Source organism: Amblyomma maculatum, chromosome 9 (assembly GCF_055883805.1).
Source record: "Amblyomma maculatum isolate TAMU_Amacu chromosome 9, ASM5588380v1, whole genome shotgun sequence".
NCBI lineage: Eukaryota > Metazoa > Arthropoda > Arachnida > Ixodida > Ixodidae > Amblyomma > Amblyomma maculatum.
The window spans coordinates 124,590,456-124,607,258 of NC_139352.1; the positions used below are offsets into that span (position 1 = coordinate 124,590,456).

Sequence of the window (16,803 nt, forward strand, 5' to 3'; positions counted from 1 at the left end):
GCGCAGAAGGGCTTCACTATGGGGAAGCGGGAATTGTCTTGCACGACGGTATTGTTGGTTTCTCGAAGGTCGACACACAGGCGAATCCCTTCATCTTTTTCTTTTTGACCACGACGACAGGGGAGACCGCTTCTCATGCGTCTCAGGACTTAGCCTTGCGTCGACGTTTAGAACATGCCAAGTGTGGGGCGATAAAAGCGTTCATCCAGTGACTTCCAAATGTTGAACACTTGAATAAGTCTGTGTTGTCTTCTTCCTTGTCCTTCGTCTTCGCACTGTTATTCCTTAAAAATATGTACCAACTAGCTCAACTTTCCGTGTTATTGAATAAGTCCTGCAAACAGGCCTGGTCCACTGATCTGAACAAAATGCCTTCTCGGCCGAATTGGCACACGTAGAAGAAGTGCATATATTGTGGTGATATGCCCTTCAGCACCGCCTGCACTGAATCAGAGTTGTTCAATTTACGATGCCTCTATCCGAAGGGACGAGCGCAACAGGAATGCTGTTGATGCCAACATGAAAGAAAGCGTACATGGGAATGTCGTCTATGGGAAGACTGACTGACCAGTGGGAAGTCCCCTGGCTACTAGAAGATGTCGAAATCTGCCCCAAACCACCAACAAACACCCTGAAAAGAAGAAAATGAAACATCACAATCAGAAATTGTAAAAAACAGTCACATATAAATCTTACTATTCTCCTACTGCGTGCGTTAGGATTTACTCTTTTTTATTTTGGTTTTTCATATTTACATATTGGTTTCACCGCGCTAACACATTGAACGACAGAAAAGACAAACACCACGGATCGCGAACTAACAACTGGTTTTAATGGATGAAACGGAAGTCATTTTATACACAAAACGTGGTCGTCATCAAACAAACATAGCAACGAGGAAACATGAGGAAACAATCATCGCAAGTAACAAAGGCATACAGCTAGACACACTCATCTCGATAATCTAAGCAAATCAACTTTTTCGCAGACAACGACAGTGATACGTTGCTGATACACATATCGGCCCCGACGGATTTTATTTCAGACGCTTCTGTGATCTCTCTTTCGGTTTTATTATCAGAATGCGAAATAATAGCGGTTTTTTCAAATTGAGGCTTACATTTGCAGTGCTGGCAATGCGTAGCCAGCTTCCCTGGATGCGCGATTGATTTGCAATTGTTGGCATGCTCGTTTAGCCTTTTGTTTATGCACCGACCCGTTTGGCCAACATACTTCAATCCGCATGAGAGGGGGATGGAATAAACCACGCCTGTATCGCATTCGACGTGTTTCCTCTCATGGTTGATGGTGCAACGTAGTTTGGGTGTTTCATCGAGTCTGTTTATTTTTGCGCACAACCCCGATAGCTTTTTGGGTGCCGTGAACACCACAGGAACTTCGTGCCTGCCTGCAACCTTTTCTAGACCGTGCGAAACTCCGTGTACATACGGGATGACAGTCGGACGCGTGATCTTCTTGGAACCTTAAGGGTCATTTTTTTCCTTATTTTTTTTTTACATTTCCGTCTCTATTCCCTAGCATTTATCTCTATTTATTTTTGCGATGTAGTTATACATCTCAAAATCTAATATCTCTGCACCCCAATTCTGGCCGATCCCCCCCGTGTGGGTATGTGCCATCAAATTAGATGAGAACAACAACAGTCACCGGGTGGTCACGGAGTCAGGAGCGAATCGCAGCCATCGTAGGCCTAGCTTTTCCGCGTGGCGCATTCAGCATCAAGTTTGTCGAGTTCATTGTGTCTAGCAAGAACTGCAATAACTTGAACCTGACTGCTGAAATGATCAAAATGAACGCGAAAGAATTCCAGAAACGGAAACGATGGAAGCGTCAGTACGTGGGGCTCTATCATACGCCTTGTTCGTGCACGGGAATCAAATGGCCGTTAAGTTACGCTCCGACTCAGCTCCTACGTGCCGCGCTCAATTGCGCCCTTTCGGAATCCGGAGCAATCTAGCTTAACGCGCCCATTGCTCAGATTTTTTTATTCAATTCTATATTCTTGAATCCTAGGTTATTTAGTTGATAATTGTTTTATTGCCTTAATACAGTATATTCAGCACGTTTGGTTGTCCATACTGAGCCCTGACCAATCCCTCCTCATGTCTTTTAACGAGGAAGAAGAAGAAGACATATAGCCGTCGGGTTCAAACGCATTCTAAGCTTGCCTGAAGGAATTCTCACCGAGTTGCCGGTACAAAGCCCTCAGTGGGAGAGAAGCCAGCCATGCCGAAAAAGGCGGCCGGCCAGAGTTTATCACGTGATCGGAAGTCACCAATCCATACAAGGCGTTCTCCGACCCAAGCAACGGGCCGCAGCGTGTCGCCCAAGCGGCATTCGAGGTCACCTCCATCGAAGAGTCGCAGCTCCCCTGCGGGCCGCACACCGTCCCCTGCAAGGGGCGTCTCGAGTTCACCGCGAGGGGGCCGCAATGGCGGCGCCAGCTCCCCAAGGACGTCTCCGCGACAGGCCAGCCCAGCGTCTTTGAGAAGTGGCCGGCATCTCGATGGGCCGCGGCTGGTTGCAGCATTTCCACAGGTACCCGGGCGCCGCACTACTGTCGTCGACTGGCTAAAGAGGTTCGTTTAAAGCAGTTGGGAGGAGTTATTAGATTTGCCACATATACGCAGTTGTATGACATCTAAAACGCATTTTGCTGCTTGCACGTAACGGAACTTTTAATCTATAGAGGATATTATACTAAGACTTTCGTTGTGCGTCATAAGCTGGTCGTTCCTTGCTTGGTCGTTCGTGAAGAGACGTGCACAGGCATAATAACGAGAAACCTGATTGATTGATCAATCGATCGATCCTTCAATCCATCCATCTATTCATTCATTCACCCATCAACCCACCCATATATGCATTCGTTCAGCAGGTCAATACTAATCTGCCGGATTTTTTCTCGCAGCCTATCTCAGGGAAGACAATCGCCTACATCAGGCGGATCCCCCTCGCCAAGAAGCCATAAAGGCAGCAGCAAGAGGAGTACTGGGCATAGGTCTCCGTCCAGCTCTGGAAGCACTTCACCTCACGGCCACAGAGCGGTGAGTGCGAGCGGAAGCTTCACTAGGCAGCCAGCTCGAGCCTCTGTGTCGATGGGTGCCTAGAAGAGCGCCTCTCCTTTCATGCGCGAAAGTGACATTATAATCACATTGCCATGCGAAGAGGGGGGACATTTATTACTTACAGGAACAATAAAGGAACAGAGATTAGTTTTTTCTGGGCAGAAAGTGGCCTCATTACTGAAAAAACTACAAGGGAACTCTCATTCCTCTTACACGAAATCAGTCGTGAAATTTGGTCGCCACGTCATTTTATGCAATTGTGGCCCAAACTCTTCGGGCCAAGTGGAGTGAGACCAAGCGTGCATCACCTGATCCGATGTTAATTTGTTTCGTCTCACGAAGGCCACGTTACAGGCTGGTTGGTAGAACTTCCGCCTAACCACGGCTATCACTTTGTAGCCTGTATCAGAAATTCAGTGCACTGTGATTTTTAAGGCGGAAGCCTTGCTTGGCTCTGGTCTAAAATCTCGAGCATGTGAGACCTGTCCACGAGATTGCCCGCGAGGTTCCGCTGGATATCGGCTAGGTCATGTCTAACCTTTAGGAAAACAAAATTAGCTGGGGCGTAGCTTTGGTTAAGCCTGGTAGGCAATATTTTTATCTCGTTGTATAACGAGGAGCAGCGCGCCTCTTCTATACCGTCACTCAAAGTTTCCCAAAGTTAGGGAGCCTACATGACCGTTTTTTTAGGGTGGTGACATCTTTGACGATAGCGCCGCAGGCTGCGGCTAAATCTGACGGAAAACCGCCGTCAGCTAAAAGCGGCCGCTAAATTTGGCGGGCAGCCATTTTGACTCCCTGCGGAAGTTCAGAAGCGCTTGTATTCTAGGCAGTATAGGGCTTGTATCGCTGGGCCGCTGGTAGCATTCGTTTTGTCATGCAGAACTCCCGCTCATTTGCCTGCTCAGAAACCTTACGAGCTGTTACCAAAGCGCGATTGTCAGCGCGTGGCTCCGATTAAAATTAAAAACGGCGACGAAGGAAGGTAGGAAAGCTGCGTTCGTATCGAAATCTTGCCCCAGCTCATTTCCTAGCCCTTCCTAGATTTCCTTCAGAAATCTAATCATCATCATCATCAGCCTGATTATACCCACTGCAGGGCGAAGGCCTCTCCCATATTTCTCCACTTAACCAGGTTCTGTGCTAGCTGCATCCACTTGACCCCTGCGAACTTCTTAACCTCATCCGCCCACCTAACATTCTGCTGCTCCCTGCTACGCTTTCCTCCCCTTGGAATCCAGTTTGTTACCCTCAGCGACCATCGGTTATCCTCTCTTCGCACTACATGTCCTCTCATGTCCATTTCTTCTTCTTAATTTCTACTAGAATGTCGGTAACTTGAGTTATTTCTCTGACCCACTCTGCACGCTTTCTATCTCTTAATGTTACCCCTACCATTTTTCGTTCCATAGCCCTCTGGGTTGTCCTCAACTTAAGTAGAACTCTTTTGGTTAGCCTCCACGTTTCAGCCCCATAGGTGAGTACAGGCAAGATGCAACTGTTGTATACTTTCCTCTTGAGCGATACCGGTAAGCTGCTAGTCATAATCTGGGAGTGCTAGCCAAATGCGCTCTTTCCCAATCTTATTCTTCTTGTTATTTCCTTTTCATGGTCCGGATCGGCGGTTACTACCTGTCCTAAGTAGACATATTCGCCTACTACCAGTATTTCGCGACCTAATGTAAACTGCTGTTCCTTCCCGAGGCTGTTGAACATTACCTTAGTCTTCTGCATATTGATTTTCAAGCCTACCTTTCTACGTTTCCTGTCTAGGTCATCAATCATTATTTGCAGTTCATCCCCCGAGTTGCTTAGCAAGGCAATGCCATCAGCAAATCGCAGATTACTGAGGTATTCTCCATCTACCCTTATCCCTAACTGCTCCCATTCCAATTCTCTGAATACTTCATCTAAACAAGCTCTCAATAGTACTGGGGAGATTGTGTCTCCTTGCCTAACACGTTTATTTATGGGAATTTTGTTACTTTCTTTATGCAGAACTATGGTTGCTGTGCAGCCACTATGTATATATCTTCCAGCACTTTCACGTACGGCTCGTCTGCCCCCTGATTTCGCAATGCCTGCATCATCGCCGAAGTTTCAACTGAGTCAAATGCTTTTTCGTAATCAATGAATGCTATGGGCTGGATATATTCCGAGCATTTTTCTATCACCTGATTGATGGTATGGATGTGATCGATAGTAGAGTGCCGTTTCCGAAACCCTGCTTGATCCCTTGCTTGATTGCAGTCTAAGGTTGTCCTGATTCTATTAGCGATTACCTTAGTAAATACCTTATACGTAACAGACAGTAAGCTGATTGGTCTGTAATTTTTAAGGTCCTTAGAGTCCCCTTTCTTGTGAATGAGGATAATGTTTGCATTCTTCCATGGATCCGGTACCGTCGATGACACCAGGCACTGCGTATACAGGGTGGCCAGTTTTAGAGCGCAGCTCTTTGGCGGCCGTTCCTGGGTTTCGCGGCGGCGTCGGCGTCGGCCTCGTAACCAGTTCCGCCCCCCTTTCAGCCCCCCCGTTCGAGCCGGCGCTTTGGCCACCGGAGCCTCGCAGGAGGAGGGGGGGGGTACACTCAGCGGCGAATGATGGGGGCAGGAGCGCGCGCAGCTACCGGAGCACACGAGGAAAAAAAAAGGGGGTCGCCGGAGGCAGCGCTAGCAGCGACTGACTGACGTCGCTAGCTAGTCAACACAACTGGATTCGACTACACACGTGAAGTGGAGTCCGAGGAGACCGCAAGTTCGGAGGTAGGCACACTAATTTGCCTATTTTTCGGTGGCCCACGCGGGACCGCTAGGCCTACCCATAGGCCTAGCAGAAGAAAGACGCTCTCGGCGGCGGGAGCCACAGAAGAGCATGAGCAACGCAATGGAGCTGGTGGAGGGAGAGACTATCGACCCCGCGGAGCTAACTAAGGGTACTTGGTTTATTACGAAAAAGAAAGGCCGCGTAGTGCCCCTCGAAGAGGAAACGCGAACCGCGACCAAAGATGAAGAGCGGCGGACTACAGGTCACAAGGCCGCCATCGGAAGAAAGCTAGCGGCAAAATCGGTAGAGAAGCAGTCCGTGCAGATACCGAAGGACGCCGAAAAAATAATAATACGCCCCCGGGGCGGAGTCAGCCGTCTAATAGAAGGTGGAATGATTGAACTGGCTGAATCGATCGCCCGCGCCGCCGGCATCGAGCTCAGGGACGCCGAGAACGACATCTTCTCGGCAAATATAAAGCAACAGTCCATACTAATCGCCACTACTAGCGAAGAGCGTGGAAGAAGGTACGCGGCTTTGCGCGCAGTTCTTTGCGGCAGCGAGAATATAGAAGTAAAGGCCTATCCCGCTATGCCTGAAGATTGTGGCAAGGGAGTCGTGCACGACGTCCCCCTACGCTATTCCAACGAAGAGCTATTGGAGCGAATACGCAGGAGAAAGGAGAACCCTTCAGTGCTCGGTGTTCGCAGACTGGGAGCAACCTCCAAAACAATACTAATCCTCTTCGAAGATCAGAAGGTTCCGCGCTGGGTGTACCTATCTCCTTTCGCGCAAAGATGCGTCTTGTACAAGAAGAAATATGAAGTTTGCCACGCCTGCGGGCGCATGGGACACCGAGACGACGTCTGTCCGGATCCGATGAATAAAAAGTGCCGCGGATGCGGCATGGAAAACCCGAAAGAAGGTCATCTGTGCGAACCCAGGTGCCAGCTATGCGGAAAGAATCACCTCCTCGGCGATAAGCGATGCCGGGAGATATATAGAACCCCATACATCACCAAAAAAAGACGTTGGGAGAAAAAACTGGGTCAGCAGGAACAACTGGCTGATGCAACGCAAAACTGCGAGCGAGCGGGACGCTCAAGAACCAGAAATGGTGAAGAGGACCCCCGGCTACTAAGAAGGAGATCGAGATCAAACAGCAAGGACTGCCACCACTTCACAGCCAAAGAGGGGGACTTCCCAAGGCTGGAGGAAGGAGCCACCGCCAACTCTACGCGACGCCGCTCGAGCTCCGGTACCAGGGACCGTTCCAGCTCTGGACGAAGCCGCTCCAGTTCGAGGACCTTGGCCGACTCATCCACTGCCAGCAGCTCCGGGTGCTTTACACGGGACCCCAAGACGTCGTGGGGACCACCTGCACGCAGACGCAGTCCGAGCGAAGATCGAAAAACGGTAAGCTTCACGGTTAGCAGTTCCCAGGTAAATAGGGAGGCAGACGAGAGAACTAAAAAACTAGAAAAAGAGAATCGAGAGCTCAAGAGCATGCTCAGCATGCTCACTACAGAGATTCAAAATTTAAGAATGGAAAAGAGTACCCCCCCTCCTCCACCGAGGAACCAACTGGTACCCCAAAAACAGGTACAGAAACAGATGCCCTCTTCCCCGTCTACAAAGGTCGTAGTCGCGCGCCCTGAGCAGAAGGATAATGAAGAGGAGAAAATGATTACTGAAACAATCAGGCCACCCCCGCAAAAACGTAAAGGGAACGAGACGGATCCGCTGGTGGCATTAGAAAGGAGACTGGACGCTAAATACGAAGCAAGATTTGAAAGAATCGAGACCCTCCTCACCCAATTAATGGGTGCGGTAAATCAAATGCAGACGCAATTCACCGCGATGCAGAACGCCTTCACCGAGAGGCTAACTACATTAGAAAAGACTGTGACCCCAATTCAACAAAATGGACAAGCGCAGTAAAAATGAAGACTCTCTGGTGTGGCAGTGGAACTGCCGCGGCTTCCAACGAAAGCGAGCGCTCTTGCAACAGCACTTAGAGCAGAGCGCAGAAAAACCTTTAGCTATAGCCCTTCAGGAAACAGGAAAAGGTCTACCAAAATTATCGGGATATCAGGCGTTCCACGGTAATCGGGGAGAAAAATCCCGCGTCTCCACGCTAGTTAAAAGACACATAGCGGTAGTCGAGCATGAGGTCAACTCACGAGACATCGAAGCTGTATTAATAGAAATTATCACTGGTCGCAAGGAAGAGGCTAGTCTCTTCATCTTAAATCTGTACAGCACCCCCCAGCAGAGAAAGGTACGTTTCCGCGCCCTCTTCCGCAAAGCGATCAAAACAGCAGGAAGCAATACTCTTATAATTCTAGGAGACTTCAATGCCGCCCACCAAGAATGGGGCTACAATAGACACGACCCCAAGGGTAGGCAACTGTGGGAGGACATACATGAGCTCGGCCTCACCCTGCTGACGGACCCTAGCTGTCCGTCCAGGATGGGAAACAGCGTCTGTGCAGACACCACCCCGGACCTTACCTTAGGAAAAAACACGGGAGACGCAGTCTGGAAAAACACAGCTCAAAATTTTGGCAGCGACCACTTTGTTCTGGCTCTCACCCTCAGCAAGGGCGTCAAAACGCGTCGCCTCAAAAAACCCAAAATCACCGATTGGGACAGGTTTAGGCAAATCAGAGAAAACTGCGAATCGGGAGATGAAATCCAAAACATAGAGCAATGGGCAGAGACGCTTAAGAAACAAGTAGAGAAAGCAACCACGACCCTACGGGAGGACGATGCGCCGGTGACGGTTGACAGCAAACTCCTTCATATGTGGGAAGCAAAATGCGGCATGGAGAGGCGTCTCCGGTCGCAAAGATGGAACAGGAACCTTAGGCGAAGGATAGCAAGATATAACAAAGAGATTGAAGATTACGCAGTAAAACTTTGCGAACAAAACTGGTGTAGTAGGTGTGACGAGATGGAAGGGAACATGAGCCTTGCTAATACGTGGAGCCTACTCAGACACCTACTTGATCCTGACAATTCGAAAACTCAATCGGGCATAAGACTGACGAAAGCCAGACACGCGTTCGAGGGCACGGACGGGGAACTCATGGCGAAACTAATTAACATGTACGTAGGCGACACGCAAACCTTACCCCTGCCGGATTACGAAGGACCCTTAAACGAGGCCCTAGACGCGCCGATCACGGAGGCGGAGGTTCGCGCCGAAATATTAGGCCTAAAAACAAAATCGGCTCCCGGCCCAGACGGAATCACAAACAAGGTTCTCCGAAATTTGGACGATAATTCCATCCGCGCGCTCACCAAGTACATGAGAATCGTATGGGACAGAGGCCGCCTCCCACAACAGTGGAAGACGGCAAACGTAATTTTGATACCGAAGCCAGGCAAACCCCCTAAACTAGAGAACTTACGACCAATCTCTCTAACATCCTGTATAGGGAAATTGATGGAGCGGGTAGTCCAAACGCGACTAACGCGTTTCATGGAGCTTAACGACCTGTGGCCACACGAAATGGTTGGGTTCCGGCCCGGCCTGTGCACACAGGACGTAATGCTCCGCTTGAGACACGATATCATAGAAAGCGAAACCAGGGACGCGAGGGTACTACTAGGTCTAGACCTGACAAAGGCGTTCGATAACGTAAAACACGCGGCAATTCTTTCTGGTCTCCAAGAATTGGGGGTCGGAAAGAAAACGTACGACTACGTAAAAGACTTCCTGTCGGGTAGAACGATAAAGATAAAGTTTCAGGACATTGAATCCTCCACCGTCAAACTAGGAAGCAGGGGTACGCCACAGGGTTCGGTGCTGTCCCCGTTCCTCTTTAATGTTGCCATGCGAAACCTCCCGGCAGAACTGAGGAAAGTGGAAAACTTGAAATTCAGTATGTACGCGGACGACGTCAACCTGTGGGCTACCCAGGGGAGTGACGCGAGCATCGAGGAGCGCTTGCAAGCGGCGGCGGACACCGTCGTGTCCTACGCGGCCGAAAGGGGCCTCTCGTGCTCTCCACAAAAATCGGAACTGTTTATATACAACCCGAAGGCGCTCAGGTGTAAACGCCAGATAAACATCAGCGTAACAGTAGACGGCCAAATAGTGCCAAAAGTCGAACAAATTAGGATCTTGGGGCTGTTTCTACAAGCAGATGGGTACAACGATACAACGGTAAAGAAACTGAACGCGTACGCCACGCAAGTCACGGGTCTGTTCAGGAGAATCGCACTAAAGGGTCGGGGCCTTAAGGAACGAAGCCTCCTGAAACTAATGCAGGCTTACATCACTAGCCGCATATGTTACGCCACACCATTCCTAAACATTAGATCAGACGAAAGGCAGAGAATAGACGCACTCATCAGACGATGCGCGAAGAGGGCTCTGGGACTACCCATCTCGACCTCGACTGAACGCCTCCTCGAAATGGGGGTGCACAACAACTGGACGGAACTAGCGGAGGCTGTGCGCATGGCGCAACTAGAAAGATTAAGCAGAACCACCACGGGCAGAACCATCCTCGGCTGGGTGGGACTGCAGTCAGATAGAGGAACAAGCCACAAAGTAGACATTCCACGAGAGTGTCGCGAATATATAACAGTGCCCCCCCTACCTAAAAACATGCACCCTACGTACAACAAGGAGAGGAGACAAAAGAGGGCCGAGACGCTCGCAAAGAAAGCGGGGAAAATGAAGCCGGGGGAGGTCGCCTACGTGGACGCGGCTAGCGGGAAGTCGGGGGCGGCGGTGGCTGTGGTCGTCAACGGCCGCGGCGTGCCCGCCGCCGCCGCGTCCGTTAGAAGCCGAAATGTAGACACGGCTGAAGAAGTTGCAATAGCGCTCGCTTGCGTTGGAACGGAAGCCAGCATAGTTATTAGTGACAGCAAAACAGCTGTCTGGAACTTTGGAAAAGGGAGGGTCTCGACGGAGGCAGCCAAAATTTTAGAGAAAAGAAAACTTGAAAGAAAGATTCGAATTATTTGGACCCCCGCGCACGAGTCCGTCCCCGGCAACGAGGCGGCGCACGAGCTAGCCCGAGCTCTCTACTTCCGGGCAGCCGTAGAGCCGCCTGATTGCGATGGGATGGACGAGAGGCTGCAAACTTATAAGGAAATTTTAGAACACTACAGACTTAGCAGAAGGTCCCTGCCACCACCGGACCGAACGCTAACTAACAAGGAGGCCGTCGCTTGGCGGCGCCTGCAAGCTGGGAATTTCCCAAGTCCCGTCTGGCTTTTCCACACGCAAGTGGAGGAAAAGGCGGACGATAGATGCGAAACCTGCGGAGAAAGGGGTACTCTTGATCACATAATCTGGCAATGCCTTGATTCCCCTGGCGCCAAGGAAAACATAAACAGTAGAGAAGCCTGGGAACTGCTACTGCGGAGCGAGTCCCCCGCCAACCAGCAGCAAGCTGTCCGCCTGGCGGCTGAAGCCGCGAAGAAACACTGTCACTTCGCCTGTCTTTAGTCGCGGAGGCCCCGGCCTCCGTCCCATAGGCCTGCGTGCCGGGGGCGGGGAGTAGGGGGCCTCCTACATCGGTGGAAAAATAAAGTTCGTAACAACAACAACAACACAACGTGCTGCGTAGAACACCGTCGCCGCCATGCAGAAAGAGGAGACCCCCCCCCCCCCCCTCTTCCTGAGTGGAGGTGAGGGTGCTCTCCGGTTGCGGAAACGCCGACCCGCTCCGCAAGTATGCGGGCGCACCGAGACGACCGGTCCGGAGGGGGATACAATAGCGCTCGCATCCTTCATCCGCAGAAAGCAACCGTACAGCGGCGGATCACGGTGCGTGCATCCCGTTCTCACTCGCTTCCAGGCTCGCTTCACTCGCTAGCGGCGTTAGCGAGTCGCTGCTATCTGTCCGTTGCGCAACGTTCCTATGGACCCACGCGCTGCCTCCCGCAACCTCCCGATAACTCAATTGCTCTCTTCATTTCTCGGACCGCAAAGCTTCTTTCATGACAGCCAAGAACTGTTAGTGGAGTGTTTCTTGAAGGAATACGTGCGAAAAATTAAAAAAAAAGAAGTATGTAATTGTGCTTATTTGCCTTGCTCGAAATCTTTGCCTCTTTTTTTTCTCTATTGGTTCACGGGAAAGGAAAGGCGCAGTATTTGTCACATTTGCTCTGTGGACACCTGAACCGCGCCGTAAGGGAAGGGAGGAAGGTGGAAGTGAAAGTGGAAAGACAGAAAGCGGAGCCGTAGTGGAGGGCTACGGAGTAATTTCGACCCCCTGGGGATCTTTAACGTGCCCTGACATCGCACAGCACACGGACGCCTCTTCGTTTTGCCTCAATTTATCGAAAAGATGAAACAGCTGATGAGCTGCGCTCAAATTTCGCATTAGGAAGTAACATAATCGTGGGCATATTTCTAGCACGATATCCCCCCCCCCCCCTCCGTCCTTCAGCAAATCTGTAGTTATCTGATCTTCTCCAGCTGATTTTCCCCTGTTCATAGTTTCTAGTGCTTTCTTGACCTCGTCCTTCGTCACTGGTGGAACGTCTGACTGTTTTTCCCTACCACCAATCTCATTACGGTCCTGACTACTTTGGCTACTGTAGAGATCTGTATAGAACTCCTCGGCTACTTTGACTATCTTTTCCATATTAGTGATGACGTTGCCCGCCTTGTCCCTTATCGCATACATCTGGTTTTTGCCTATGCCAAATTTCTTCTTTACCGCTTTAAGGCTTCCCCCGTTCTTTAAAGCACGCTCAATTTTCTCCATTTTATACTTCCTTACATCGGCCACCTTGCGCTTATTGATTAGCTTTGATATATCGGCCAATTCGATCTGGTCTGTTGGATTGGAAGCTTTCATACTCTGGCGTTTCTTAATCAAATCCTTCGTCTCCTTAGACAGCTTACCAATATCCTCTCTAACTCTACTTCTACCGTGCACTCAGTAATGATATCTCTGAAATTATTGTTCCTTGCCTCTAGGGTAATGTCGGCATCCTCAGTTAGAGCTGAATACCTATTCTGCAGCGAGATCCTGAACTCTTCTGCCCTCCCCCTCACCGCTAATTCGTTGATGAGTTTCTTTCTTACTAATCTGTTGCGTTCCTTCTTCAGATTTAGGCTAATTAGGGACCTCACCATCCTGTGGTCACTGCATCGCACTTTCCCGATTACCTCTACATCTTGCATAATGGCGGGGGTTGAATACATTATGAAGTCGATTTCATTTTTAGTCTCTCCGTTAGGACTTTTCCATGTCCATTTCCGGTTCTTCCGTTTGCTGAAGGAGGTATTCATGATTTGTAAGTTATTGCGCTCTGCGAACTCATCTAGTAACTCCCACCTGCTGTTCCTAGAACCAATACCATAGTCACCTACTGCCTTGTCGCCTTCCTGTTTTTTCCCTACCTTGGCATTGAAGTCGCCCATTAGTACTGCGTACTGCGTCTTTACTTTTCGCATTGCCGATTCTACATCTTCATAGAAGCTTTCAACTGCCTGGTCATCATAACTAGATGTAGGTGCATAGGCCTGTACAACCTTCAGTTTATAACGCTTATTAAGCCTAATTACGATGCCTGCAACCCTCTCATTAATACTATAGAATTCATCTATATTACCCACTATATACTTTTTGACAAGGAAACCTACACCTAGTTGTCTGGTAAACCTCGCTAAAGCCTCTCTGGTAAACCTCGATAACACAGTACATGCCCATCCTTCAGTACAGTATATGCCTCATTCGGCCTCCTAACCTCACTAAGCTCTATGACATCCCATTTCATGCCCTCTAGTTCCTCTAACAGCACTGCTAAACTAGCTTCACTAGCTAGGGTTCTAGCATTAAACGTTGCCAGGGTCTGTTTCCAATGGCGGCCTGTCCAGCGGAGCCAGGCTTTCTTAGCACCCCTACAGGTTTGGGGTGCGACCTGATGCGAGTGAATACCTCCGGCAACGCACTACCTCACCAGAACAGGAGCTGGTCACCCTGATGACCTTTCTAGTTATTCCTCCGCGCCACCGAGCGGTCGCGCAAAGTGCCCTGGGAAAGCGGAGCGCCGCCTCGCTCACGTCTCTCCGACTCCGTCGGCTCCTTTTCTCTGCCATCTCGGCGTCCTTGCTGCGCTGCTGCTTCCCGCTGTTTTCTTTTAAATAAATTGTGCCTACCATTCCTTTGCATTGTGTTGTACAGTTGGGGGTTGCGTGCTAAATCCATGAATCATCAGCCGACACGAAAGCGTCCGGCGCTCGCCCACTGCAGCTGCCCGTGGCGGCGCGCGTATGAGCAGTGCGGAAACAACCTTTCTGCTAACTCCGCTCCGACGCGCGCACTGGAGCCCAGCGGTGAAGTCGTTGCCATGGTTACGACGCGTCCGCTGTAGCTTACATGGCGAACTTGCCTTTACATGGCGGATAGTGAAGCTTCAAAAGGTAATCCGAGGCATTTTGCAACGAAGCACCAACAACGCGCACGAGAAGATGCATGACGGCAGAAATGTTTGCCAGCAGCCGACGGGGATGGCAAGTGGTCCGTTCCCCCATGATGCTTTGCGCGGATCCGCCAGGGGATGGCGCGGCGCTGCTATTTGAGGAAAGGTCTATTGGCCACAACCTACCATGGTTAGTCCTATAAAACCCCTGCCCTCAGTCACCAGCGGTTGCGGAGCAACTAACCACGGCGGCGATCACACCTGTGACGCAGCGGAGGGTCTAAAGCGTGGCCCGCATGGAGCGTTTTTCCGGGCGATTCGCCGGCGTCGACGGCAACGGAGCGTTTTTTTGCCGCCGGAGAGGACGATTTTGCCAAATCGTCGGGATCTGGTTGAACAGATAAAAACGCCGACGACGCGCCGACGCCGGAAGTCGTCATCGGCAGAGGGCCAATGAGAGCCGGAGCAGCCGTCACGTGATTCCGGTCGGAGCCACGCCCACGCCGGCCGAGAGAGACTCGCTCGCGACAGCGGAATGAACGACGGGGGTTTGGCGCTCCGACGGCGCCGAGGGTGTCGGGTTTCTCGGCCGAAACGGCCGAGCAGCAATGTAGTCTTTCGGAATCGCTCCGCGCACGAGGCGACGACAGCAAGGTCCGGGCATCGGGCACCGTGCATTTCCTTTTTTGGGGGGGTTTTTAGGTTAGAGTTCCGTGAAGGTGGGGCCGTCCGCTGGCGCCACGAGTGTTTACGTTGAGCTCGGAGGTTGTTTATGAGCTGCTAGCCTTGCCAGCGGACCTCTGATACCTCCTTTGTGCTATGGCTTCTTCATTTAGATCTATAGCTGTTGGAAGTGATGCATGTGCCTGTTTACTTGACACACCTGACCAAGAAGAAAGAGAGCAAACCACAGCTTGCGGCGACAGGGAAAACAAGATGTGCGCGACCTCGACGCACGGCCGGATGGGGGCGCGTGCGTCGTGCAACTAGGCGGCAAAAAAAGCGCCGCACGGCTGCTGACCATGCGGGAGTGAAATCGTCGACGCCGGCGCGGGCGTCGGGCGTGCGACGCGTTTTCGCGTGCAAAAAACGCTCCATGCGGGCCACGCTTAACGCCCGTATTCACAAACGCGCCTCGACTCGACGCTCCACCTCCACTCGTTGGAGCGGAGAATACAGCCGCTACTCCACTCCAGGGCCGATTCGGATTCATGAACGCCCCTCGGCGTTTCCTCCGAAAAGTTCTCCTCGAGAATACCCAAGGAATACCTCCTCCAGTCGGAGCAGCGCAAGTGGCATATGGGGACGAGATTAAGATGAACTTTCGGCCCGAAAACTGCGTGCTGAACTGTCTAACGTGCTCAGTTTTTCATGTCAAGTCTTCTAAATAACTTTCGCAACCGACCTAGACGTTAATAGCATAGTGTAACTTGTTTTGTGGGCTGTGAAAAAGGGCTTAAAATGTTTTCGCATCTGGCAACAGTCCCTGCTGGTGACGTCAGCTTCGAGAAATGGTGTGAATACTTCAGTTTATTTTTTGGTGTGAGATCTACTCTCGGCCTTTGCCGCTTTGCCTTTTTTGATTGTCAGGCTTTGACAGACGTTTTTTTTTTTATTGACGGGCTTGACCGACATTTTTTCTTACCATGCTTTTTTTTTTATTGCCGGGCGTCAAAATACATTGCAGGAAAAAAAAAGTACAAGCCGCGAACTCCTACTGCTCCTACGAGCATGGCTCTGGCCTGCTCGGAGGCGGGCTAAACATGCGTGCTGCTTCGCAGCGCATTGCAGCTCATGCACGCTGAATTCTACCCTCCAGAAGAAAATGCCGCGTGCGGTTTCCAAACAAGTAGGGAGCCCTAATTGAAAACGTGCTTGAAAAGCCATGCTCGGCCGCGAATATCTCTCCGTAGGACGAGCACACCAACGCGCTCCCTCGACAGCGCCGCGCGTCCGAAGACATACTATGTATCCTCGGGCGGCATGCAAGCCATTGATGCGCGGGGTGCAGCACAGATGTCCGCACAGTCCCACCGCACTTCCGGTGCTCGCCAGCTTACTTCATACAACACGTTAAGCGCGCGAGGCGAGCAACGGAGAGTGCTCCGCCGCCGCTCGACTCCGGCCGCAGGCGAGCTCACCATTTACGCTCAAATCGCGCCTCAACTCTGCACTCGGTGGGCTCCAAAAAGGTTGTCCATTTTTCCAGTGACGACTTGAAATGTTCGCGCGCCACACAAGCGCAATGCGATGATGCGAAGATCAAACAGCACAGACGTCGCTGGCTGATCACGGTTATCCATGTTCGGCGTGAGCGGCAGGGACGGACGGATGCTATTCGTAAAATGATAGCGTGCAAGAAAGACATCCCGGGTCACTGTCACTTTCAGCTGATGCTTTAGAGAAAGGTTCGGTGCATCCTTGTCGCTTTCGTGAAAAGTTTGGTATACCGGTAGAACGAATTCCAATCAGCGAGCGAGCGATGCGATGTAACTCTGCCTCATGCCAGCACCGTTGTTATAAAAGCTCAATCGGTATCATGCGTGAC

The 16,803-nt window shown here is 50.9% G+C and overlaps 1 protein-coding gene across 1 annotated transcript in view; it reads left to right on the top strand.

Moving 5' to 3' along the window:
- Window positions 1-2,247: 2,247 nt before the first annotated feature.
- The window catches only part of LOC146180325 (uncharacterized), a 199,949-nt gene continuing 185,393 nt past the window's right edge, over window positions 2,248-16,803 (top strand). The window contains exon 1 of the mRNA XM_084580365.1: window positions 2,248-2,559. Within this exon, the coding sequence (XP_084436491.1) occupies window positions 2,248-2,559 (312 nt within the window). The remainder of the gene's footprint in view (window positions 2,560-16,803) is intronic.